The 27582-nt window shown below is 32.7% G+C and overlaps 1 protein-coding gene across 1 annotated transcript; it reads right to left on the bottom strand.

Moving 5' to 3' along the window:
- Nucleotides 1-6599: 6599 nt before the first annotated feature.
- Nucleotides 6600-17936, bottom strand: LOC143082180 (putative beta-hexosaminidase). Its single transcript, XM_076257752.1, has 9 exons — nucleotides 17837-17936; nucleotides 15405-16139; nucleotides 13401-13834; nucleotides 10629-11375; nucleotides 9894-10119; nucleotides 9233-9536; nucleotides 8337-8492; nucleotides 7742-7799; nucleotides 6600-7092 (listed from the first exon to the last, which is right to left on the bottom strand). The coding sequence occupies exons 1-9, from the start codon at nucleotides 17889-17891 to the stop codon at nucleotides 6769-6771; spliced, it is 3039 nt and encodes a 1012-aa protein (XP_076113867.1). The 5' UTR covers nucleotides 17892-17936; the 3' UTR covers nucleotides 6600-6768.
- Nucleotides 17937-27582: the final 9646 nt, after the last annotated feature.

Genomic DNA, 27582 nt, shown 5'->3' with positions numbered 1-27582 from the left:
GTATCCCGTCATACTTTGAACCACACTATTATTTTATTTATTCTTACTTTATACTGTTTAGTCAGTTTTTGTTATATCTATTTTGCGTGACTGTATTTATGCATCCCGTCATACTTTTGAACGACAAAATTATTTCATGCCTACCTGTGCGAATTTCAAACGCGCAATTTTACACTAGTACTCAAAACCCTCCTTCCTTGATGGGTGCATTTTACATAGACAAATAATATCGTATAATATAATCAAAATGAGGAAGTAAATTTGATGTGTGCTTCTTCGTTACATTTGTTGTTTTTATAGTGATTAATATGATAACACAATGTTGACTGCTGTATCCCTATTTTTGACATTTTTGACTATTGTGTCTGTTTGTTTTGTTCAAGCATCGGTGACAATATAATGGAATGTGATACGACTGTCATACAAGTGAGAGGTTTAGCTAGCTATAAAACCAGGTTCAATCCACCATTTTCTACATTTGAAAATGACTGTACCAAGTCAGGAATATGACAGTTCTTGTCCATTCGTTTTTGATGCGTTTTGTTATTTGATTTTGCCATGTGATTATGGACTTTCCGAATTAATTTTCCTCTGAGTTCAGTATTTTTGTGATTTTACTTTTTGTCAAGTTCTTTGGTTTAACTCTGAATGGGTTCTAACCCACGACATCCCGTAACCACGAGATCACCGTCCGAGGTCATCTACAGAGCGGAACATGACCAAGCACCTTATTTTTTAGGTAATTGTGAAATATTATAAAATACTGTGTATACATAAAAAAAGTAAAATCACAAATATATGCAACACGTACATATGTAATGACGATGTCCATAAATGATTTCTAACATTTCCTTCTACTGTATTTCTTCCTTGTTAGAGACAATAAAATATTATTGTTCATCACAAAACAAAGTACAATTTACAATAACAAGCAATATGTAATAACTTACAATGTTTGTTGTCAATCATTTATTTCCCGAAACTGAGGTTTGCCACAAGCCTTGGTAAAACCACTAAGCTATAATAATTTTATTACTTGTGATTATTCATAATTATATGATCGAATATTATGTTGTTGTTTACCTATTAATTTGCTTATTTTGTATTTTTGTAATGGGTTCTGTCCTGTTAAGTCAGCACTGCCTAGTACAGCCACATAATGTAATGACAGAAAGTTTTGTAACAAAAATGTACCATTTAAGTGGCAACACTTAAACAATACATGTTACCGAGCGGGTGGTACATTCGGTGGCTGTCGGTCCATCAGCAGTAAATATTTTTTAAAGCCTGTTGTGGCATAGTCACTTGTAAACGGAATATCAATTTCAGCGCGCCTGACTTATGAGCTAGTATCGAATTGATATGTTTTAAAAAAAAAACAAATCAATATACAATCTCCAATAGCAAATAACATAAATGACCAAACAATAAAAAAAATATATGAAGGTTAGATTATAGCTTGCGAGAGAGGCAACCTCAGATTTCGTACAATGGCTTATATGGTGAAACCAAGCACACAGACAGTTCATTTATTTCCGCTTTTTTCCCCCTTAATTTATATACCAGTCTTTTCATTTTAAAACAGAGAAACGAACTGAAAATGTTGTTCAGTTTGTTAAGCTATTAGTAAATGGTTTATTGTTTCAATTGCTATTGTTGTCTTCATTTTATATGCAGCAAAGGCGACTTACCTTTTTTTTCAGAAATAGAACACCTATTTATAGCCCCATTGCTTTCTATGTTAAATTCGTTCATTTAAAGCGTTAATGGCTATCTTGTCTCAAGTTCATATGAGTCAAAAGTATACCTTACCCTGGTTCACGGAAGTTTGGTAGTACAAAAAACAGGTAATTGTATAGTTGTGATCTAGCCCATCGCGCATATATATTTCTTTTAGCATTTATAAGAAACTTTCAAAAATTGTTCTACGATGATCCCAAATCGTTAAGCTTTCATATGATATAAAAAATATCAAAATATTTTACTTATTGACAAAGGTGCAAATATAAGTGCTCTTTTTTGCGCTTTTTTTCTGATTTTGATTTATCTCAGTACAAAAATGCAATACCAAAGGCAAGAAATTGAAATTGTCAAAATATATTTTTGGAATATAGTTAGCTTCCTTTGTTTATAAAAAACCGACCCCACACGGTTAAGGATGTCAAGTGGCTGAGATACTAAATTGATGATAAAAAAGGGAATAATTAAGGGTAAGGCAATGTTTTTCTTTTCTTTCAATCTATTTAAGATGTCGTTTGCCTCAGTTGTGGTTTAACTAACTATACATCATGTTAAAACAAACTTTATTGACAATGATAGATATATACATGCTCTCTTAAGTTGTTTTGAAATTTTTTGACTGCATATTTGTCATTAGTGTGATGAAGTGTATTCACATGACTTTGGATAATAACGAAAGAGAGAGGGACAGCAGAAGAAAAAAAAAGATTTATTATCATTCACGTTAAAGTATATAACAGCCAGTTTGTACATACTTTTGTTTAAGTCTAAGATACACGCACAATCCTAATACGCAAAACAGTTTACTTGATGGATGTGTTAAACAGTCCAACTCTTGACGAAATGCTAATGTTATATAATTCTTTTAAATGTATAAGTCCAATTCCGGGCGAAATGTTATAGTCACTAAGTGCTAATATGCTTTTAGATTGATAACGGTCCGAATTAAAACATGCCGAACACCTCAAAATACTGTAACATGTCTTATTCCAGTCAAATGAGCTTTGCTGTGTCTCCTAAATATAGGTCCTTAGTAGAACAGCAGTACTTTAAAATACAAAGACAAAAGGTCTATCGAGAATCGTATACAAAGACAAAAGGTCTATCGAGAATCGTATACACTGACAAAAGGTCTATCGAGAATCGTATACACTGACAAAAGGTCTATCGAGGATCGTATACACTGACAAAAGGTCTATCGAGGATCGTATACACTGACTAAAGGTCTATCGAAGATCGTATACAAAGACAAAAGGTCTATCGAGAATCGTATACACTGACAAAAGGTCTATCGAGAATCGTATACACTGACAAAAGGTCTATCGAGGATCGTATACACTGACAAAAGGTCTATCGAGGATCGTATACACTGACAAAAGGTCTATCGAGGATCGTATACACTGACTAAAGGTCTATCGAGGATCGTATACAAAGACAAAAGGTCTATCGAGGATCGTATACAAAGACAAAAGGTCTATCAAGGATCGTATACAAAGACAAAAGGTCTATGGAGGATCGTATACAAAGACAAAAGGTCTATCGAGGATCGTATACACTGACAAAAGGTCTATCGAGGATCGTATACACTGACAAAAGGTCTATCGAGGATCGTATACACTGACAAAAGGTCTATCGAGGATCGTATACAAAGACAAAAGGTCTATCGAGGATCGTATACACTGACAAAAGGTCTATCGAGGATCGTATACACTGACAAAAGCTCTATCGAGGATCGTATACACTGACAAAAGCTCTATCGAGGATCGTATACAAAAACAAAAGGTCTATCGAGGATCGTATACAAAGACAAAAGGTCTATCGAAGATCGTATACACTGCTTCGCGGTAGATGCATAGGATCCACCAGCGTGTAAGGTGGTCACTCATTTCAGTAAAGATAGCGCTATTTATATACATCAAGGATATTGCTGTTTCACAAAAAACAATCGTTAAGTCCAGCGGTAAATAGTATATGCATAAGAATAAGAATAAGAATAAGAATATTTTATTTTCCAATTAAAGAATCTATGTAGAGCTTTTATCGTATTGCGTACAAATACATAAGATTAAACATAAATGGAGAAACATAAAAAAACCCACAAAACTGTTTTACACTATTGGAAATGTTATAAAAGGCATTTATATACATCTAAATTTTCTTCATAAAAGGTATCTACTTTTTTATTTCTTTTTGAAACTATTTATTGTTGCATTCCAAATATTGAAGCTTTTAAAAAAAAAATTTGCATTTGAAAATATATCGTTTTATTTGCATATAAATCAATTTAAAGACGTCTCCCCGAAAAGATTTTGTAATATCACCAAACAGAAAACATTTCTAAGCAAATGTGCAATTTGGTTTTCGAATTTCTCCGTTACCCTGACAATAATTCAAGCCATTTTGTCTTTATGTCAAATCCTTGTCGAGTGTATTAATAATGGGGATTAAACGTCGTTTAACATTTATTTCGTTTTTCATATGCATTTGAATAATAGGTCAATTTGCCCTTCAGCAATTTTACCAAAAAGATACGTTCAACCACAGGTTATACATCAATATTAGACATCAAGGAAATATCATGTGTTGACCTGTGTCCATGAAATACCACTGGTAATATAAATAATAAGTGTGGTTTGTGTATTCACGTCATCAGAGTATAAAAATAATTCATTTATTGTACAAATAGAATGTTATTTGTTTGTTATTTTTATTATTTTTTGAGTGATGACAGTGATTGAATATTGGTTCACCTTCAAAATAACTCTTACTTTATTTCCTCGAATTTAAGTAAAAAGTTATACATTTGAAAAAATGTATGAATGTAAATCGATAAATGCCTTTCGACTTTTAAAATCTATTTCAAGATAAAATTTATTACAATGGAATCTTAAATCAAACCTTCCGATCTTGTTTAGGTTATTTCATTTATCTCTACAATAAGTTCGTACGGGTTGAGATTTAATAAACCCGACATAAAAGTATGAATAAATTAGATTCAAGGGGTTTAACTATAAACGAAGTCGTGTTTAGATTATGTCCCCAGCACGGTATAGAAATATATATATATATATATATATATATATAAACCAATCTTCTGTGCTTCTGTTGCCAAAAAAAAAACTTTTTTAACCGACATACCATATTTTTCAAGTGGTAGTCACATTCACAATATTTGACTCAAATAAACAACACTCCAACGTCAACAGTTGGCTTGCTTGTAAAACTGTGAGCATCCCTGGACCACCGAGAGAGAAAATACAAGGTAATAAGTGGATGCCTGGCTGACAGTACGGAATGCATGTCTTGCCGTTAAAAGACGACCTTAAGTATGCCTGTTGTAAAGCAATTTTTTATAAACCGCTATAAAATATACCAGAATTATCCATGTGGAGTCATATTTGGAAAATTGTTCATTCCGGTGACCCGATTTGCAAAACAAACCTTGGTTTAATTGTTATTTCATTCCCTTCATGCAGCATTGATATGCACGAGATAGTTACCACTGAACTTAAATCAAAGAACTTAACCAATCTATTAACAAACCCCTTCAATAAACAAATTTTGCAGAGTTTTTATATAATCAATTTCAAATATGCCTAAATGCGATATTTCCAAGACTTTATCAATGTTTGATATCCTGTTGGATCTTATCTAAACTAGGTATATGTTTCAATGTCGAATACTCTTTGTGAAGTTAAATTGTTGTTGTTTATAATACATTGTCAAAAGTGTAAACGAAACTGTACTTTTGCCGATCTTTACTTTACTAGTATGTCGAAAAACATGTGTAGCGACCAACGGGACAACAAACTAACTTGAACACTGATATCAAACGGCACATACTTTTGAAAGCAGGATAGGAACAAAGATAGATATAAGAAAGAGGGATGAAAGATACCAGAGGGACAGTCAAACTCATAAATCGAAAATAAACTGACCACGCAATGGCTAAAAATTGAAAAGGACAAACAGACAAACAATAGTACACATGACACAACACAGAAAATTAAAGAATAATCAAGAAGGTATGAGTGCCAATGAGACAACTTTCCATTCAACTCACGATTTGCAAAAGTTAACCATTATAGGCGAAAGTACGGCTCACACTGAACAACAAGCCTATCTTATGAACCGTCGGGGTATCGCCTGTAATTATGTATATAAGGGGATGCGACGACAACCACAGAAAATCAAGATCATTTCTCTAGGCAATTAGCTGAGGTTATCACATATCTTGGTTGAATATATACAGCCACGTAAGAAAAAAGAAAAGAAAAAAAGAAAAAAACGCCACTGCCTACAGGTTTCATGAATTCTCATAAAATTTGATTGAAATCAAAGTATGTATGAAATGTCAATAGTAATTTCAATTTGTCTGATCGTAGGAAGAAAGAACCACTTGTTATATTGAATTGTCAGTCTTTCGGGGCTGTAGCTCTTGTAGTTGAAAGTTTACAAATCAACTTCTAGTTCATAATTTTTTCAATGATGCAGTTACATAAAAAAAAAACAATACAACGAAAGCTACACGATGGAAACTGCTGCTGTACTCCTTTTTTGACAACTTTACCTAGTATGTCTGTTTTGTTCATGCATCGTTGTAAAAATAAGGGAATTTGATGCGACAATCAGACACGTCAGAGGTTTATCGCTATAAAACAGGTCCAATCCACCATTTTGTACATTTGAAAATGCCTATACCAAGTCAGAAATATGACAGTTGTTGTTCATTCGTTTTTTTGAATTGACTGAGAATCGTTGCTATATATTATACTATATTATGTTTACAAAGGAGAAAAACTTAAAACTCAATATATTTTTGGTCTTGTTACACAAATGTATGATATAATAGACGGAAATAAACAAAATAAGTTAGTTTTATTTATCAAAAAGTAAGACACATTCACAGAGCCGTATGCTAAAATCTGGATGGACGGCAGAAAGACCATGGCTAGCTCAACACATTTGTAGAAATGCCGTTTATTGTTCACTATAGTCATTTTAGAATCAAGAAGTCGTGAAAACTTTCTACCCGGTAGGATTAAACTGACGAGGTTGTTGGACCGGTGTTCCTGCAGCTTGTTGTGCCGTTCCAGCTGTCTGTTGATTGGTTACACCCGTGGCACCTGGTTGCTGAGCTGGTTGTTGTGGCATTCCAAACTGATTGAATTGATTCGTACCACCCATCTGTGCTCTGGCAAACTGATTGGCTTGTTGTTGTTGTTGTATCATAGCTTGTCTCCTTCTGAACTCCATTGCTTGAGCTGCCTGCATTTGTCTCTGTCGTTCTAGTTCCATCTCTCTACGGATTTTGGTGACATTACCCAGGATTTCTTGTTTTAAACTCAGATACTGAAAACATATGATAAAAGATTTTTAAAACAATAAATGTTTGCCGACAGACTATTTTTGAGGAAGAAGCAGTTTGTTATAATGAAAAATTATGAAACAATCACAAAACGGTCATTGCTCTTTTAATGACTTACAATTTTGACATTGAAATAAGAAACTTTGAAAACTGTCAAATTTTCCTTTAAATAGATATAAGAAGATGTGGTATGAGTGCCAATGATACAACTCTCCATCCAAGTCACAAGTTGTAAAAGTAAACCATTAAAGGTCAAAGTATGGTCTTCCACACAGAGCCTTGGCATAAAGACGGATGAACGGTCAAGGGTAACACTTAATGTCCCATTCGCCTAGTGGCGAGGATATATCAGATTGTGCTATTTGTTTTATCATTTTCGGACAATGTATATATTTTAAAAGGGGTGAACATGTTCCATGTGAAGTATTATCAACCTTAAAATATCACTTGAGATGTTCGTGTGGATTGTTTGCTGCCTCGTTGACGTATACTTCATGTCTCTTTTTTGTGCATATTGTGTGACTTTTACTGCAATATTTATTGAACAATTTTAATGCAACGTCATAAATAATAACAGTGAGACATTATTTTTTACATTACCCAGAATGCCCCAGTCTTATAGTAAATACTTACGACTAATGGCATCGTCTGCTCAATGCTCTCAAGTCTTCTGTTCTGCATGCCATTAAATCTATTAAAAAATTAAACATTAATTAGATAAAACTATGGCCATCCGAGATATGAAATAATTTCAAAATAAACAAAGCAGTTGTTAGAAAACACAAAAAAAGAAAAATTATTGTGTTATATTAAAATATTGAGCTAAATTTAATCTGAAACAGAAGGCAAAAAAAAAAGAACACACACTAAATACAAGGACGAATAAAAATAAATCCTAACGACAATCAACAAACTTTGAACACTGCAAAATCATCAACTAAGACGGGGTCAAATATACACTTAACTTGTATGCTTCAAAAGGTTAATAATGCGCACAACATTGTAATCCAAGATAATGTCTCTTCCTGACGACTTGGTTTAAACATAGAAACAATACTGTTTTTATTTGATTCGACCAGTTCATTATACATTAAAATGAGTATACGTCTATCTTGTTCTTGTGTATTCCAATAACTTAATAAATGGACGCGAACAATTTGTTAAAAATATTCTATATAAAAAGTATGGATTACACGAAATAATGAATAAACCCCCATGAGTGACTTACAATGTTCGCATTTGAAAGTCTTTGAGTTTGAGAGTAGTAACATCGGTTGTGTTTTTGATGTTACTCCAGTCTGCCAGAGAACTCTTTATTTGTGGAGTAAGTCCGGGGTAAGATGTGTCAACTCGTAACAATTCTTTTGTTCCCATTTTTTCCTTTCTGAAAATATAGAATGATAATAATAAGAAAAGGATTTCATTACCTTCAAGCTATGTTAAATCTGTGAAATCAATCAAATGAAAGTACAAAAGAACGTAAGTACATATAATGGTTTACTCTAACAAATTGTAACTTGGATAGAGAGTTGAATCATACCTCATCTTTTCATACCTTTAGTTTGTTTTCTCTTTGTGATTGTCTTGTATTTTTTTACCTGTGGAATGGTTAATGGCTGACTAGACAGAAATTGTTTTAGCATTGTTAAAGGCCTTTTAGTGGCATATTATTACTTAAATCTACTTCACCTTAACTCTGATGGATAATGGTCCCCTTGGAAATCATGCCACATCTTCTTATATGTTATATTGATTTCGGTAGATGCATTCCAAACATTGTAAATTTCACATATATGTTAATATTATATACTTAAGTTTAATTTTGGTAAGATTTGTAAGAAGGTAATATCGAAGATATTATGCTAAGTTGTAATATTAAAAAACATAAAAGCTGTTCAATTGAGTCAATACAAAACGTATTAGTTCCATAAACATTTCATTTTTAATATTGTCAATTTAACCATTAAACAGAAATGCTGGATAATAACTCAGATACGTATTTCGTGATTGTTTAGGCATTAAGTATTTGATTATAGCAAACTTAATAGTGAATACTTTATAAACATGTGTTATATATTTTAGTGCATGGAAACAAGACTGAAAGTGTAAACGTATTATACTTACTTGGCACCAGGCGGCAGTACGTTTGGTTTTACATTCAAAACATTAACCAATCGGGGATATTCTTTATTTCCTATTATGCTGGCAACACGTGTCCAGTCTTCGTCACGTGCAACGAGATCTGGTTTTGAAAATACTACTTCCGGTCCAGTCTGAGGGTTAAATATCTGTTTAGGAGGTAGGTAAGTGTTTTCCCATGCCGCTTTGTGGTATGCTCTCTCAGCAAATGGTATCAGTCGTGGTAACAACAATTTAAACAAAGTATCCTCGTCTTTTACAAACCTTGTGCTAAGTGATGCTTGTATACCTATATTAGAAGGGAAGAATTTTAAAGTAATGTCAAATATAAAAGACTGATTGTTGTTTGTAGTTTTTAATTGATTAGTGTTCTTATTTTCAATCGTACTATTCAAAACGGAACGTCCCTTATCTAAAGACAAAATCAAAAGCATGTCACATGAAGTTTTGAAAAATTGTAAATAAAGGCAACGGTAGTATACTGCTGTTCGAAATTCATAAATCAATAGAGAAAAACCAAATCCGGGCTACAAACCAAAATCTGAGGGAAACGCATCAAATATAAGAGAACCACGACACAACAGAAACACAACATTAAATGAATGTACAATGAATGTAGACGTAAGTAGAACTAATCATTATTTACCTAAAACATTGTCTTTTTCCGTTAGGGGTTCACATTGATCCGGGACTGTGCAGCCAAACGATCCAGTGTCTGTTAATTCAAAATTACAGCACAGATTTTCGGGCAGGAAGTTGAAGACTTTTGTGGCATTGATGAATCGTGTTCTAGAATCATATTCACCAGGCATTTCAGAGTCCGGCTCTGCTGCAAACTGTAAGGCTGTATAGTCAGATGGTTGCAGGATAACCTATACAAATAACAAAAACATTTAAAAAAAACATTTTTGCAATACAGTTTCACATCAATAATAGAGGTTGATTCTTCATATCTCAATTTGATGCAAACATTGGTAATTATGTATACGTTTTGCGGAAATCTTAAAGAAGACATAGCGATCTGCAGTGGTTTTAGAAATTACTCTCGTCTCTGTGTCAATAATCCTTAAATAAATGTTAAATGTAGCATAGAAGTTAATTGTTCTGAATCGTTCATAACATATTTAGTCAACTTTGACCGTTAACGTTTTTTTTTCTTCTGTTCTGTTTTGTCTGTTTTGGCTGCTCTGTTTTTAGATGCTTAAAACAATTTAGATTTTCTGAATTTTACTTTTTTGATCTTTTCCATTGCTAACTGAACAATCACAAAAGCAACTGTTATACGCAAGGACAACAGATAACTAGTATATTTTCAGTTTGCAGTTTGCTTTTTCTGTCTTTTATCTAGTCAACTGCTAAAGTAAAGCATATTACTACTTACCTTATACCCACTGTTAGCCATCAGTTGAGGTCTTCGTCTTTGTGGGAATTGATTTATAGTTGTAGAGACACTGATGATATCGCTGGAGTTACCAAATCTGGTTCTGCTGAAAGGAGTAAGGAAGGGGACAATCCTAGGTGGCCCTAAACGTGATGGCCATGCCATGAAGAATTCCTCTAAACTTATCAAACCAACTCCATGTTTTGTTGCTATATCTCCTAAAGCCATACTGTAATTGACTTTAAGTTCTAGGTACAAATCTTCTTTTTCTAAGTGAAGTAAACGTTGACAATGTGTGGAATTGAGCCATGCAGGAGGAGGACTATCATCTCCACCAACGTGGATGTATTTGAGCGGAACGCCTGCGCTCTCATGATACTTTTTCAGCTTTGTTAAAATAAATTCAAAGAATTTCTCCGTGGATTCATTTGGGAGACATGGGTTGACTGCTGAGTCTGAGTACAATGTTGATGTCATATATCTAGGGATATCAGTGGGATCTTGTAACACCATCGACTTATCTTTAGTTGTCATTAAGTGTACCCTCATAGACTTAATAGCAGCTCTTGCTTTTACTCCCATGTGTATTTGTGGTATTATTTCAATATTTCGGACAGCTGCATATTTAATAAGATCTTGGTAATTGTTAACAGTTAAATATCCTCCGTCGGTCCCATCAGGTTTAGATCCTAATTGTGAAAAGAGACAGCTATCCTCTGATGGATCGTGACATCTTTTACTACCAATCTAAATGTAAAAAATACCAGAAAGTGTAAATCAATTGGTCGTCTAACAAAAAACAACAACATATATTTAACACAGAGCATGTAAATTCATAATTGTTTAAGAGTAACTTAATTTTAGAAATATTTATTTCATCCCATGCTCTATGGTCATTGCGTTGTCAGTTTGTTTTAGATTTATGAGTTTGACTGTCCCTTTGGTATCTTTCGTCCCTCTTTTTTTTAACAAGGGTAAGCATAATATTTGTCAATATCTTAAAACCGAGTGATAGAATTATCTCGATTTTAAAAGGATAATTAAGATCTTTTGTACTTCGAATCGGACTTATAATATCCACGAAAGGCAGCCATTGTGATTTGGTGAGCCAAAAATGTTCTTGATTTAATGAGTTGAAGTATGCATGCACTTCCGTGGCTCAAAATTTCATTTTGATAAAAACCAAGGCTCTTTAACAATCATTGACACAATGGTCAAGTTTTATCTTGTTTCTGACATTCATATTATAAAAGTTTAATGTCAAAGTTTAAACATAAACTTTCCTTTCTCAAGAAAAGATTTTGGTACAGAAAGAGAGGGGAGACAGATAACAGAGGGACGTCCATACTCATAAATCGAAAATAAACTGACTACGTCATAGGTAAATTAGAAAATGACAAACAGACAAACAATAGTACACAAAACACAACATAGAAAACTAAAGACTAAGCAACACAAACCAAACAAACTCTGAGGTTGATCACATGTGCTCCGGAAGGTTTATCAGATTCTGCTCCACATGTGACACCCACCTGTCGTGTTGTTTATGAAAGTACAAACCCGGTAACACATACGAAAGGGGTTTGTTGTGATTCTATACCAACTAAACCAACATATCTGGACACTGACACAAAGCGAAAAAAAACACATTTATCAAGTCAGTAAATTGATACAAATAAAAATATTAATGAAACACAATTTTGGCCAAAAAGAAAGTCAAATCTTTTGCATGAAAATTTGAACTCAAATCTACATGTTTTGTATCACAGCATATCAAAATATTTACAAATAACACAATGATTAAAGAACTCATACATCATGCAGTACGTGTTGATGTCGTTATCATTTGTTTCTTTTTTTCTGGTGATTTATTAAGGTTTTTTCGCCCGGTGGTTTATGTCTATTTCTTTCAAAGCTAGCTGGTGCAGTCTGACAAAATAAATGATACCAATTTAACGAATTAACAAGGGTGCTTGAAGAACAACTTAAAACACTAAAATTGCAAATTACAGCAACAAATAATACAAAACTAAGTAACATAATATTTTACAAACTGAATTAGTTATGAAACGACTCCAATATTTCTATTCTAATTTGTCTTTCACAACAATCAACCACTCATTCAATCTATTTTAAGGGTGTACGATACAGTTACAGGGGAGGTTAAGACGTTTCTAACGTAAATTGTTACTTTCGCGACGTCAAACTATGACTTATCGTGAAAAGATTCAGTTTGCGACTGATTTTTATCATTCAAACTGATTTATCTTGAAAACGAGTTCATGGACCCCTCTTTTTAAAAATGCCATTTGGTTTAATTATGCGAGAAGATTATGTGTGCCAATTTTCATAACAACGTAAATTTAATCAGGTATGAAATAGTTTATATGGAATTTTTTTTATCAAAATGTAAATACGGGATCAAAACTGTATCGTATGCCCTTAAAGATATAAGAAGATGTGGTGTGAGTACCCATGACTTTAGAAAGCGATAACCAATCTAATTAAAAACCGATCTCTCATCGCTCCCGTTTTCTGGTATGCCGCGTTGGAGCACATATCAGAAAACGGGAGCGATATGAGATCGGTTTTTAATTAGATTGGCGGTATACTACTGTTTCTATATTAACCCCAGTAAATGAGGTCCGTTGGTATGTGTGTCTTTCTATCTCACATTTACTTTAATAAGCGTAGGTGTCTCCAGCTTTTCTATTGGTACATTAACTTTCGTATCTTGAGGAATATTTGACTTTTCTTCTATTTTATATTTACCTTAGTGAGAGAAGGAATCTCTGGTATTTCTATCCTCCAACCATTTTCCTCACCAAGAATTAACACCAGTTTATTAAGTTTGTAAAGTGCCATGACGTCAATAACCTTTTTAACGGTACTTGGGGGGAAGTAATTACTGGCAAGATCCAATTCGAGTCCTCGATATGGGAATCTGGGATAATCATTAATTGTCATACTTTTGATGGTTCTCCCACCGGCAAGCAAACTTCTTAATGTGTTTATCCCATTAATAACAGCTGCATTAGAAAATCCATTGATGACTATTCTTTCATTATTTGGATTGACTTGTAACGTATATGCCTCTGGGTTTGTAGAAGCCGCGGGCTTGCTAAGAAGGATCTGTATTACTTTACGTGTTCCATCTGCAACATTGCTCAATCTAAGTGACAAGCCCGACTCGCCTTTAATACTACCTAGAAGATAAAAACATGATAATATGAAATGATATTGCTCAATCTAAGTAACAAACCTGACTCGCCCTTAATGCTGCATAGAAGATTAAAACATGATAATATGAAATGATAATATTAGTGTTTTGAAATGTTTAAAATCATTATATATTAACAATGTTTTTACTAAAACGGGATAGATATCCTTTGTTTTTAGTTATCAGATACGTATTTGTTGTATATGGATACTTTGAATATCATTCATAGTTCTGCAATATATTCTTATAAGTTTCATCAGATAACTAGGAATGCAATTCATGCGTCACACTTTAGGTTGTCCAATGACCAAAGCTGATGACAAACATTTGGTTGAGATTCAAATCTGATGAGAACTTAAAATGTTTTAAGGAAATTTTTCTGAAGACCGTTAATTTAGAACAACAAATCAGACGGTTGTCATTTCTGCTGAGCTTCCTGAGACACCCTAGGTCAGTCCTAGTAAGTATATACATCAGAAGAAAGATTAAAGGCAACCCAAGGGACGGAAGACTGAAAGGTTCTGAGTGATAACAAAAGTCACAAAAGGAGAATATAACAAATATATGTATCAAACATATGCAATCAAAAACCAAACCACACAGCGTCATCGTCAAACAACGAAAAGACAAACTAAGTCAACGTAAACTATAAAGAAAACTAAAGACTAAGAGACACGAACCCCAAAGAGATTAACTATTGTGCTTTGGATGGTCAGTAGTTCATGTTCCCCTGTTATACCCGTCATGTTGCACTTGATGAGTCTTATATTAAGCAAAGTAGTATACCGCTGTTCAAAAGTCATCAATCGATAGAGAGAGAAAAAATCAGGGTTACAAACTTAACCCAACGGAAAAACATCAACTATAAAAAGAAAACAACGAAACAACAGAACACAGCAATGCAACAAAACAAAAAACAAACAACAATGCAACATACATATTATAAAGGAACTATGAGATAACAACTGTCATATTCATGACTTGGTACAGGACATTTTAAGAAAAAAAAAAATAGTGGATTATATGATGATATTATACAATAGTAGATATGTGCTTATTCTCTTTTATAACCCTATGTCATCACCAAATCCCTAAACTATCAGAATACACAAATCCTAACACTTGTAGTATGTAAAGCTATTAATATTTGAAATGAAAACACAGTCGTAAGCAGAACAAATGATAAAGTTGCCGAGTTAACGTTAACACTACGACAAGAATATCCTCGTTGTTTCATTATTTAAAACATGATGTTTTAGTTTGCGATAACATTAATTTGCAAATCTGATTTTGTTATGTGGAGTATTATCACAGATATGTTTCATTGGGGATTTTAACAGGAATCTCACGACGGATGCCGCTGGTAGACAAGAATTTGGTGGTTCTTCAAGGGAATGTTCATTACTGATATCGGTGAGATTCATTTTCCCCAATTTTTAGTTTCCTATGATCGTAGTGTTTGTTGATATGTTATGCGTCTGCTAAGATTTGATCTAAATTTGCCTGTAGAAATTAAAAGTTCAGAAACAAAATTAATTCGTTTACGTTATACTTACTTTGCAGGTATGTTGCTATATTTGCCAAATTTCGAACTCCATTATAATCAATCAACCAGTTTCCATTTACGCTAACTGATCCTGTGCTTTCAGTTTTCTTAAATGGCGTTGGTAAAATTTCAGATTTAGTTTCCGGTTTGCTTAAAAATCTATATCCTCGATATCGATCAATTGGAGATAGCTTAATACTATCTAAATCGTTAATGTATCGAGTGTACTGGATGTTATGTTCGAACGGACCGACAAACTTCCGGTCATTATCCATTGTATTAGGAATAAGATTTGTATGACTTCTATTAGCAATATACCAGTTTGGATACACAGAGTATCTACTCACTAAGAATTCACTTGCAACTATTGGAATAATAAGAGTTTGTCCAGGTTGAATAGGCTGGGCTTTAAATCTGGGATCTTCTCCTAAGTACGGAGTGAAACTAAACATGCAACCTTTAATGTGTATAACAGTAACATTGCCTGGCAATATGAGACCACCACCAGCAAACTGTAATCCAGATATATTATAAAACATTGGATGTATAAGTTTTTCATGACACATATATAGACTCCATCCGTCTGGATTTATAGGAGTTTTTCCAATATTCTCCAATGTAATGTTTGCTAAGTATGTTGTTATTCTTTGGCCTGGACCGAGGTCTAACGGTAGTCCATTACGTCCAACGTCGTAACCAACTTTTAAGGAGTTAGCAATGTTTCCAAGGTTTGCTTCGGACAATGCTGAAAAGAATAATTGGGATTTTGTTTTAAAATGATAAGATATTGAAGATATTTTGAAATAAGCTGTTGCACGTTAATGTTTATATATAAATATATAGTTCAGTTCAACGGTGGATGTTTTGTGATTTTACAACACGCATTACTCATCTAAAAATTCAGCTTAACTGCAAAACCCACAGTTATGATTGCTAAAACAAATGTATATTTCTAATTTGGTACGCAATTATTAGATATTTACAAGTAGCACAAAATCTGTGCTACTAATGGCTTTGTTGGTGTTTGTGCCGGACCCAGGGCGATTCAGAGTTTGGTATATTATGATGAAATTATGCAAAACATTTCCGTGTGTTTGTGCTCTAAATGTTTGAATAAACTGGCGTCAGCCCTTATTTTAGTTAACAATATGTGTAAAGACTGTTTACATATACGTATTCAATTACACAGCAGTTGAAACTACTACACATTAAATATAATTGAATCTAACTTTATTGAAGAATAAGGGAGACGTTACATAAACGATTCGCTTAAAAGGCAGTTCGTTTATTTATTGTTGAAAAGGAATATACATGTACTATCAGATAGAACATTTTATTATGTTAGTGTTTATACTTGGATTTATAAAAAGTAAAAAAACAAAAATACCGATCTCCGACGAAAATTCAAAACGAAAAGTCCTTATCAAATGGCAAAATCTAAAGCCCAAACACCTCAAACGAATTGAATGCAACTGTCAAGTTCCTGACTTACTTTCCTCATATATGAATTCGTGTATTGAACCTGGTTTCATAGCTAGATAAACCTCTTACTTGTATGACAAAAATTGACGAAGGAGTAAAAGTTAAAGATAGACAAAGACAAAAGTATACATTTTTCACACCATGTATACAGTATTTTAATTAACATGTATAACTTTGATAAATATACAACGTGAACATATATGCAGAAAATAAAGCCCCAAATTTACGGTTGTTTTATGTTAATGTCGAGATAATTCATTGTGTTCTCGCCAAAAAGTGTCTTTTTTGTCAATTAATCTCTTAGTGGACAACGTTTTAGTTAATGTACTAGTCATAAGTACTAGACATTTTTACAATGTAATAGGATAAATATGCGTTAAAAAAGAGCATACAATAGTTTGTTCACTCTGTTTTATCGATCAATATTTAGACAAGTAAGTTAGAGGTTCGGGTAAACGAATTCAAGGTATATATATATATAACGAATATCAAAATTCAATCAAATATCCAGAATCTAAATGCTTGTACAACTTAATATTCAAAATATTAAAAAACAATTGATTGCATATGGAAATTATTGATGCTAACAATGTTTACTTAAGTTTTCTTTACAAGAACACACAGGGTATGAAATAGGAGATAAAATTATCACGAAAACTGAGAAAGATCCCACATAACAAAGCTATAATGTACATTTGCAGACTTTTAATACACGGAATCAGTGGATATCCTTGTAGCATACCTTAAATTATCAGATGATTATATATAGATATGTATGAACATAAACATTTTGTTTTAAAATCATTTGATAAAAGAAATATATTTTTATAATAGTACTATTTTATTCTTTTTTAAGAATCAATTGCCAAAACGTAAGCTTATGCAATTATCTTTTCTGCTTTTTATTATCTAATATCATCCCATTTTTTATATATAGATTTATTGAAGATATAGTCTTACCTGTGCTTAAAACAAGCAGAAGACCAAAGCCGGCGACAACATCGTGTAGTCTCATCGTTGTCTTGTAGTGTGTATTAATGTGAATTACACTTGTACAATTACTATTTAAATAAGTGAATGGATCTTGTACCGCCCTTTTTTATTTTTTCTGTACATCAATCTGCGTTGTTACACGTCAAACATCAATTTTCTTGATATTTTACGGCAAATGACATTGTCGTCTGAACGAACCACTGACGTTTGGTGTTTTGTCATCCATAAGTATATGTACTTGTTCACCTCTTGCATGAAAGAGCTTGTAGGAAGAAATTGTTGTTAAAATTTAATTTGTTTTATAACAAAGTACTTTTGAAGAAATTTATCTGAGTTTTATCGTTTGTTTATCTCATGTGACGAATATTATAATGATTCAATGTCGTATGACAGGCGTGTATACTTATATTACGTATAGTGCTGTAATTGATTCTGATTCAATGCCGTATGACAGGTTTTGTATACTTATAGTATATTGCTGTAGTTATTTCTGATTCAATGTCTCGTGGTGGGTTCTATACCAAATACGAATATTATCACTAAACAATTAAATAAGAAATTACCATACAGACTTGGAATCATGGTTCATTTTATATTTTCTGGCTATATTAGTTAACCGATGTTTTATTTTTAGCCACATAAGTAAACCGTTGATATATTTTTCTAGCCACATTAGTTAGTCGATGTGGTATTTTCTAGCCACATTAGTTAGTCGATGTGGTATTTTCTAGCCACATTAGTTAGTCGATGTGGTATTTTCTAGCCAAATAAGATAGCCGATGTTCAAATCTCATTAATTGTTTAAGATGATCCAAATTGGGGTTAAAATAAAAAAAACTCAGGAATCTTTAAAAAGGACCGTAAGCTGACATGGACAAGTTGAGCATTTCTTGCTATGCATACATCACCCGCCATGTGAAACCACAATGAGTTAGTCATTTTCGATAATGTGCTATATCTATATGTGTTTGGTGTTTCCTTGATACATATGACGTGGCTCTGTACTTATACATCCCATAATTATGCTATTTTAAAACATTTTTGTATGTATTTTTGTCTTTCATTTTTGCTAATGTGCTTTGTCTATATGCCTTTTTATTATGTTTCTTTGATACAAATATGAAGTAGCTCTGTACTTATACATCCCGTCATTGTGTTATTGTTCTATGGTAAATTTGTGTATTCTTGTCTTTAATGTGTGCTAATGTGCTTGGTCTATATGCCATTTTGTGCTTCTTTGTTACATGTTTGACTGTTTTATAGTGTGATTAAGATAATAAAACAATATTGAATGCTGTACCCCTGGTTTTCGTTTACATTTCTACCTATTCTGTCTGTTTGTTTTGTTCACACATCGTTGTCAATACCATGGAATTTGGTGCGAATGTCATCCAAGTGAGAGGTTTAGCTAGCTTTAGTTTGTAACCCGGATTTGTTTTATCTCAATCGATTTATCATTTTCGAACAATGGTATACTATTATTGCCTTTATTAAAAAGTAAAATCACAAAAATACTGAACTTAGAGGAAAATCAATTCGGAAAGTCCACAATCACATGGCAAAATCAAATAACAAAACGCAACAAAAACGAATGGACAATCCACTAATTTCTACATACGAAAATGCCTCTACCAAGTCAAGCATATGGCAGTTGTTATCAATTAGTTTGATGTATTTTAGCTTTTGATTTTAACATTTTGATAAGGGACTCCTTTTTAAATTTTCCTCGAAGATCAGCATTTTTGTGTTTTACTTTTCGGAAATACTTAGTTAAGATTCATTTCAGACAACACTTCTGATATAAACGCTAGTGAGTCACAGACACCTCGTTTTGGCTATCCCAATCGTGATGGTGAGAGTGAAATATATTTAGTGTTGATTAAATCAGACTCCACGTAATGCTGTTACAGCAGTTTTGTGCAGGGGTCACTCTCCTGTAAATGAAGTCCGTTTTGTGTGAATATATACGAGCGTAATGTTTGTAAACACTATAAGATGGGCCAGACGTAATATGACTGCTTGTAACGGAGAGTTGACAATTTGAAATTCAAACTTAATACGTTTGTTAATTATTCTAGTCGGAAGTTGGCCATCTGGGTGATTATCGAGAAAAATATCAAAATAGTTTCTGTTGTATCTGCTATTTCTATTATTTAAGGAATGACTGTAATATTTTTTCTGTCTATGAAGAAATAAAGTAAAAAATTTGGTGCACACTGGATAACGCGCGTAGCGGGTTATTTAACAGTGTGCACCACATTTTTTATGTTATTTCGAATAGACAGAAAAAAAATTACAGTTATTTCTTATAATTTAATTCTAAAATCCATTTTAAACCGTAGAAAACCATGAAAAAAACGTTGATGACGTCACATGACTAAATTATGTCTATGGGCTGATAAAAAAAATAGCGTCAGCCAATCAGAAGACGCGTTACATCCAAAATTAGATTATACTGTGATATATTAAATGCAAGTACTCATTGGTGATGATTTTACTCTATAATTGTGTGGCATCCACTATTATACGAACACAATATGATTTTTTCAATATGGGTAGCATATACAACAAAAGCTGATTTTTACATATTTATCTTTGAGCAATGTTTTACATTTTAAAATTCTATGATAAACATTTTGTTTTTGTATTGTGTTCCTTATTCTTGTAACATCTAAGACAAATAAAGCAAGATGCATGGAAAAGATGAATTGTACTTAGGTTTCAATTCCCTCAGGCAAACTTCGATTTAAGTGGATTTGGTCTTTTCTAGGTCTTTTTTTGTTTTAGTTATATAGTTTTCTTTGAGCGTTCCTGATGTAGGTAAATATAGACAAGCGCTTCGATCGCATGAAATTCATGACGTTTAGTAAACAAATTTTATTACATGGGCCTGTAGCGACTGTCTGGTTTTATCTACATCAGGAAATAAGGAACACTTAAATATACATGTGTAGAAATATAATAAAAAAAATGAATACAATATTATGCTCCAAGATATTAATGATTTTGGTAATACACATTTCAGATATTTAGACGACAATGCGGTAAATCACAGATAATACCTGATGACCATTAGAAATGTATGTCTCAATTTTTTTTAAAGTGGTCACAATGATAACATTAAACTGTCAGAAAGACAAATGTCAACTAACACTACACAAGTTCAAGTTTCATTGGTTATGTGGTACAACATCTGACCTCAAACTATATAAACCAAGAGTAAGATATCATCAAGTGACACCCGTCTGACCTCAATTATACAAACAAAGCGTTAAATATTAATAAGTGACATCTCATTTATCCAGCTCGTATTGATAGTCAATGAAACGTTTTGATTTGTAAAGAATAAATAAAGTAGAAAATAGATAACACGACTGATATTTTGCACTTGCTCTAGACGCGTGTTTCGTGCACAAAATGGGTAATCATTTTTATCTTTCAATAATTTGTTGTACATAATCACACTTCAACATAAGTCAAAAATACTAGGTACTATTAAATTACCGAGTGTTTAATTCTTGTAAATACATTTACGAAGAGTTACCAAGTCAGCAAGAGTATGCAGATGTTTTCCATTTGTTTGATATGTTTCATATGTTAGAGCTTTTGATTTTTCCATTCAATAAATGATTTTCCATTTTGAAATATTATGGAAGGTCGGTAGTTTTGTTATTTTACTTTTGAATATACAAGTCAAATATTCCCCATTTCGCTTCTCAATTGTACGATATACTGAGATAATCGCCTGAGCATGCATTATGCCAATGAGAATCAAGAATAAAAATCATTATCTTTAAAACGAAAAGGACACACCGGTAATTTGACTTATAATTAAAAGTTTGATGACTACTAGTATGTTGAACATACTTATTCCATACAATTGGAAATAAAGCATACAAAAGAAATAAACAATAAGGGTCGTTTGAGAAGATGATTTACTACTTTTGAATTCAGGTTCCAAAATGTAAACTTTCCATTTCTAGGTAGCAAAATTCAAGTAGTGCCAACATATGAAGTATATACCTCTCAGTTTATACCACATTCTAGAGCTTGCGTTTCCTATAACATATAAAGTGATCACTTAAGGACAAGGTAAACTTGAAACTTACATTTCGCAGATGATATGTCTAAAAGAACTATAGACTATATTCTTTTCATACTTTGAACAAAATCAGTTTATATCTCTACCAATGTGACGTTTACATTCTCACATCATACGCGCGATTCTACGTCAGAGGTAATGTTAATGTAACCATTCGGTCTCAGTACTTATGGCTGAATTAAACATACATAAAATACTTAAATAAATACAAAAATAAGAAAGCAATGCTTTTGTTTGTGCTGCTTTGAGCTGCTTTGTTAGTTTTTATTGTGATTAAAAATATTACACAATGTTGACTGCTGTACACCTTTTTTGACTTTTTCACCTTTTGTGTCTGTTTGTTGTGTTCACGTATCGTTGTCAATATACTTTAATTTGATGCGGCCGTCATACAAGTGAGAAGTTTAGCTAGCTATAAAACGAGGTTCAATCCACCATTTTCTACATGTACTTAATAAGAAAATGCCTGTTCCAAATCAGGAATATGACACTTGTTATCCGTTCGTGTGATGTGTTTGAGCTATTGATTTTGCCATTTGATAAGGGATCTTCCGTTTTACTACTGTTGCCTATATGTAGAGATATAAAGTATACAACAAATACAGTTACGTCTGCCTTATATCTTGATTTACATCTAAAAATTGACAGTGAGAGTCGGTTGAAAACAAACTTTACGACAAAAAGATGATTTACAATTCCGTTTCAATTTCACATGTTTCACGAATGTGACCTACCGAATTTGACTATTTACCGGCGTTAAGATCACATAAGCAACACGATAGCGCCACATGTGGACAATAATCTGCTTACCCTTCCGAAGCACGTGCGATCACCCTTATTTATAGTGGTGTTTTGTTGCTGTCGTACCCCTATTTGTGACATTTTTACCTATTGTGTCTGGTTGCTTTGTTCACACATCGTTGTTAATATAACGGAATTTGATTTAACTGTTATACAAGTGAGAGGTTTAGCTAGCTTTAAACCAGGTTTAATCCACCATTTTTTAAGTAAGTGTGTCAGAAATCATATCTGATATTCTTCCTCAGTCATAATAACCTGCCATCATTACCGAACCTGATTTCACTCCCGGTTTTTTGTAGAGTTCGTGTTGTTTCTTAATTATCATTTATAACTGTTGATGTAAAAGTTATCAAAGGTACCAGGATTATAATTTAGTACGCCGGACGCGCGTTTCGTCTATATAAGACTCATCAGTGACGCCCATGTCAAAATATTTATAAAGCCAAACAAGTGAAAAGTTGAAGAGCATTGAGGATCCAAAATTCCAAAAAGTTGTGCCAAATACGGCTAAAGTATTCTATGCCTGGGATAAGAAAATCCTTAGTGTTTTGATGTAAATTTCCTTTGGTTTTGTGAGTTTTTGTTTACTCCTTGGTTTTGATTGTTATTGTCTTCTACATTAGAAAATGTCTGTACAAAGTCAGGAATATGACAGCTGTTATCCATTCGTTTGAAGTGTTTGAGCTTTTGATTTTGTCATTTGATTAGGGACTTTCGGGGTTGCATTTTCCTCGGAGTCCATTATTTTTATTATTTTACTTTGATATCAGAGTTCCTGCTTAGAAAGAATTAATTCAAGGATATCAAGTAGTAAAATTTAAATCATCTACTGGAAAATTGTACAAACGTCGTCACAAGTTGGTTGACCTTTATCGTATATATATATTACAACAGATCTTCTAAAATGGTTTATTTTACCCTTACTGACAAACGCTCCGGAAAGATTAGCAAATGCTTATCAACATGTGACACCCGTGGTGTTACTCCATTATAAATTACACTGATTAGTCATTTGAAGTTAAAAGGCATCAAACGAAATCGGATTTCCAATGAACTGATAGTTATGTTCGTATAAGTATACATATGGTTACTATTCTTCGAATACTCATTATTTTAATTTACTGTTAAAAGGGTCAATACCTGCGACAATTAAATCCGTATAATTTTTTTTTTTCATTCTTTATTTTCTAATAATAATTGTAATTCTTGTCAACATCGTCTTAACAAATAACAGTTGGTATGCAATACCGGCGTATGTTGCTGTAAGGTACTTAATATTTAAGTCCTCTTTTCTTAAAACCCTCTTTAACATCCAATCTAGCTGTTATATAACGTTACAAATAAACCAGTTCAACTCTGTATGTAAATGTGTCATTGTGTACTTATTCTGTAAAACCTTAATTTTTTTTTTATGATTTACAATGTATTCATTATTCATTATGTATGTATTATTAAAAATCTGCATATCCTTTTACGTCCTTATATGTTTTTTAAGGTCACATTTGGTCCTGGTATATGTGATGAATTTATTAAGATTAACATAAAAGTTTTAAAAACCCTACCGTACTCCAAGGAAAATCAGACACACAAAACGAATGGAAAACAACTGTAATATTCCTAACTTGGTACAGGCCATTTCATTATGTAGAAAACAGTTGATTAAACCTGGATTTATAGCTAGCTAAACCACTCATTTGAATGACAGTCACGTAGAATTTCATTTAATGGACAATTATGTGTGAGCAAAGTAAATAGACATTATGAGTAAACATTTCACAGATGGGGGGTACAGCAGTCAACGTTGTGGTATAATCTGAATCGCTATAAAACTATAACAAAAAAGAAAAACAAACAGGCGTATAGACACTCTATATGTAAAGCACATAAGCGAAAAATGAAAGACAAGAATACAAACAAATTACCGTAGCACAATAACACAATAGCGGGATGTATAAATATCGAGCCACGCCAAAAGTATATTGTAAAAATTTGAATAAACAGTATAGGTTACAAAATATTCTAAGTCAATATAATTGACACTTAAAACACAATTAAGATGATAAACACCGTCAGCACCTAGAACATATACTTTAGGACCATCATGTATTATTGGTGTAATGGAATATTTATCATCAGATATGTATCCTATATAATCCTGTCTTTCCTGTAGTTACAACATTTACAATTAGTTCAGGATAAAATCCAAATCAATATGAAAGTCGATATGGACTATTAAGATCAGAATAGTGTTGAAGTGTATTGATATTCACATATTGAAGAGTCGAAGTAATATACTCGAAAAAATGTTCAACAAATTTAATTATTAGAATAAATAAAGGCAACAGTAGTATACTGCTGTTCGAAAGTCATCAATCGATTGAGAAAAAAACAAATCTGGTTACAAACAAAAAACGAGGGAAACACAATGGAACAACAGAAACACTGAATACAAACGCCAGTGCAACATACATAGAAACGAACTATTTGATAACAACTGAATAAATATTTTTTTTCTAATTTGTACATCTCGCTCTGGAAAACAATTTGGATTCAGTATTTACAATTTCATGTTTCGTCAAAAGGCATTCGTTTTTATTGAGTTACTTAAATCTTAAATCAATGCTGGACGAAGGTGACACTGCAATGATTACTTAAATTGTATGTTATTAAGAAAGGAAAACATTTTGTATCCCTTTGCTATCGTGCCCTACCCCGAATATTCCTCCGGCCATATTTATAATAACCATATAGTTAGGCCATTAAAAGAGGGGCGAAAGATACCAGAGGGACAGTCAAACACATAGATCGAAAATAAACTGGCAACGCCATGGCTAAAAAATAAAAAGACAAATAGACAAATAATAGTACACAAGACACCACATAGAAAACTAAATAATTAGCAACACGAACCCCACCAAAAACTGGGTTTTCTCAGGTGCTCTGGAAGGGTAAGCAGATCCTTCTCCACATGTGGCATCCATTAACATGTTGATCCAATTTCGGACAGTAACCATATTTGGTTATTACTAATTTTACCATGTGTGGGCTGACCAAGAAAATGATGCTTGCATATAATCAATGTAATGATTGCGTTATTAGTAAAACAATTACTGTGAAAGTTAAAGTTCGAATTTTATAGGTGTATCCCGACCCGCTCTTACAACAGCAGCAATATTATATTATATTATATTATATTAATTATTATTATTATTATTATTATTATTATTATTATTATTATTATTATTATTATTATTATTATTATTATTATTATTATAATATAATTATTACTATTATTATTATTATTATTATTAATGAAATAGTAGTAGTAGAAATAATGGTATGACTCAAGCATAGTTTTAAAAAATTGCATGAAGAATATATAATATATAGCGGATTAAATGTTTTAGTGCCAACTTAAATGAGGTTAATCTCGGGGTTTAATCAGATTATCTGCTTAAATTCTTTAAAGTTGATCACAAGGTAAACTTACATACTCTCTAGTATTCTAAATAAATAACTGTGTGCGATATAAATGTTCTAAACAATAGACAAAAGTAAGAACAATGTCGATAAGATATTTTGTGTTTGTGTTTTTTTTTATCTCCTGTAACAATAACTTATCAGTTGAGACATGTAAAGTAGAGGATTGGATTAAGTTGGATATGAAACAAATGTTGTCTTACTCACAAGTTGTGGTAATTGGTCGTGAAGTAAGTAATATTACAATATTCGAAAGCATTAACATTAATTTGGAAGTTCATTGTGTATTAAAATCGGATGGTTATAACGTTTATGAAAACATCACTATCTTCTCATTTTTCCCGGTTTCCAAGTGTTCCGGAACATCCGGTTCATATAAACAAGGTGATTTGATAATGGTCGGACTAAGGAGAATCGGTAACCACACCTTTCAGTGGGATGAACATGTTCCCATAACTAGTGTAGCATTTCGTGTAACTGTAGACAACCTTGTGGAAGTATCTACAGTTTGTGGATTGCAGACTTGGAATAAACCCGAAGGAGCTATCGTCGATAAGTGTCCTATTTGTTCGACGGATGCAACTTTTGATTCTCAAAATTATGCAAACAACGTCACGTGTTTCACCGACAGAAACCGAAGTGAATGCACACAAATTCCACGAATCGAAATGAAAAGTAAATGCAGCTGTAACGGACCAACTGTGTCGGTTGGAGATAATGGCGTTACCGCCCCTGGCATTACTGCAACGATTCTTCTATTATCAATGATGACTGTCAACGGTATTTTGAACTGTATTACTGCATAACCAATAGAAGTACCAGCGATCTAGGGAAATTTACTGATTGGAAACTATTGTAGATCAAGGATTTACTTCAATTTAAAAATGTGTTCGTATCTTGTCAGAGAAAATGTAATGTTTTTCTCGAAAGCTTAGTAATATCACTGAATTATATAGAATGAAATACAACACAAAACTTTACTTTAACATGTCGTGTATATACTACTGTAAGGTACCAACGACGTATCACATTAATAGTCATTCAAACTTAGTGAACAATCCAACGTTTCCCCGCGGAAATACATACCAAACATGCTGTAAACACGAAAGGATCTATGAAAAAATTATCGTAATATTGCATATGTATATTTTTCCCAATTAGTCAGAGCAAGTCTTTAGTTGAAATTAATAAAAAATAATTATCTGCTTGCGAGAAGGATAAATATCTTAATTCGCGGTTAGAATTGAAGGCCAAGCAAAATAATTGATTAACAATAAATATATAAACAAGAATGATAGCCCATTCTATATTGAAAAAGAAAGGCAAAAGA

The sequence above is a fragment of the Mytilus galloprovincialis genome, chromosome 7 (genome assembly GCF_965363235.1).
Source record: "Mytilus galloprovincialis chromosome 7, xbMytGall1.hap1.1, whole genome shotgun sequence".
NCBI lineage: Eukaryota > Metazoa > Mollusca > Bivalvia > Mytilida > Mytilidae > Mytilus > Mytilus galloprovincialis.
The sequence above is the reverse complement of the archived record's forward strand: the minus strand, read 5'-3'. Positions and strand labels throughout refer to the sequence as shown.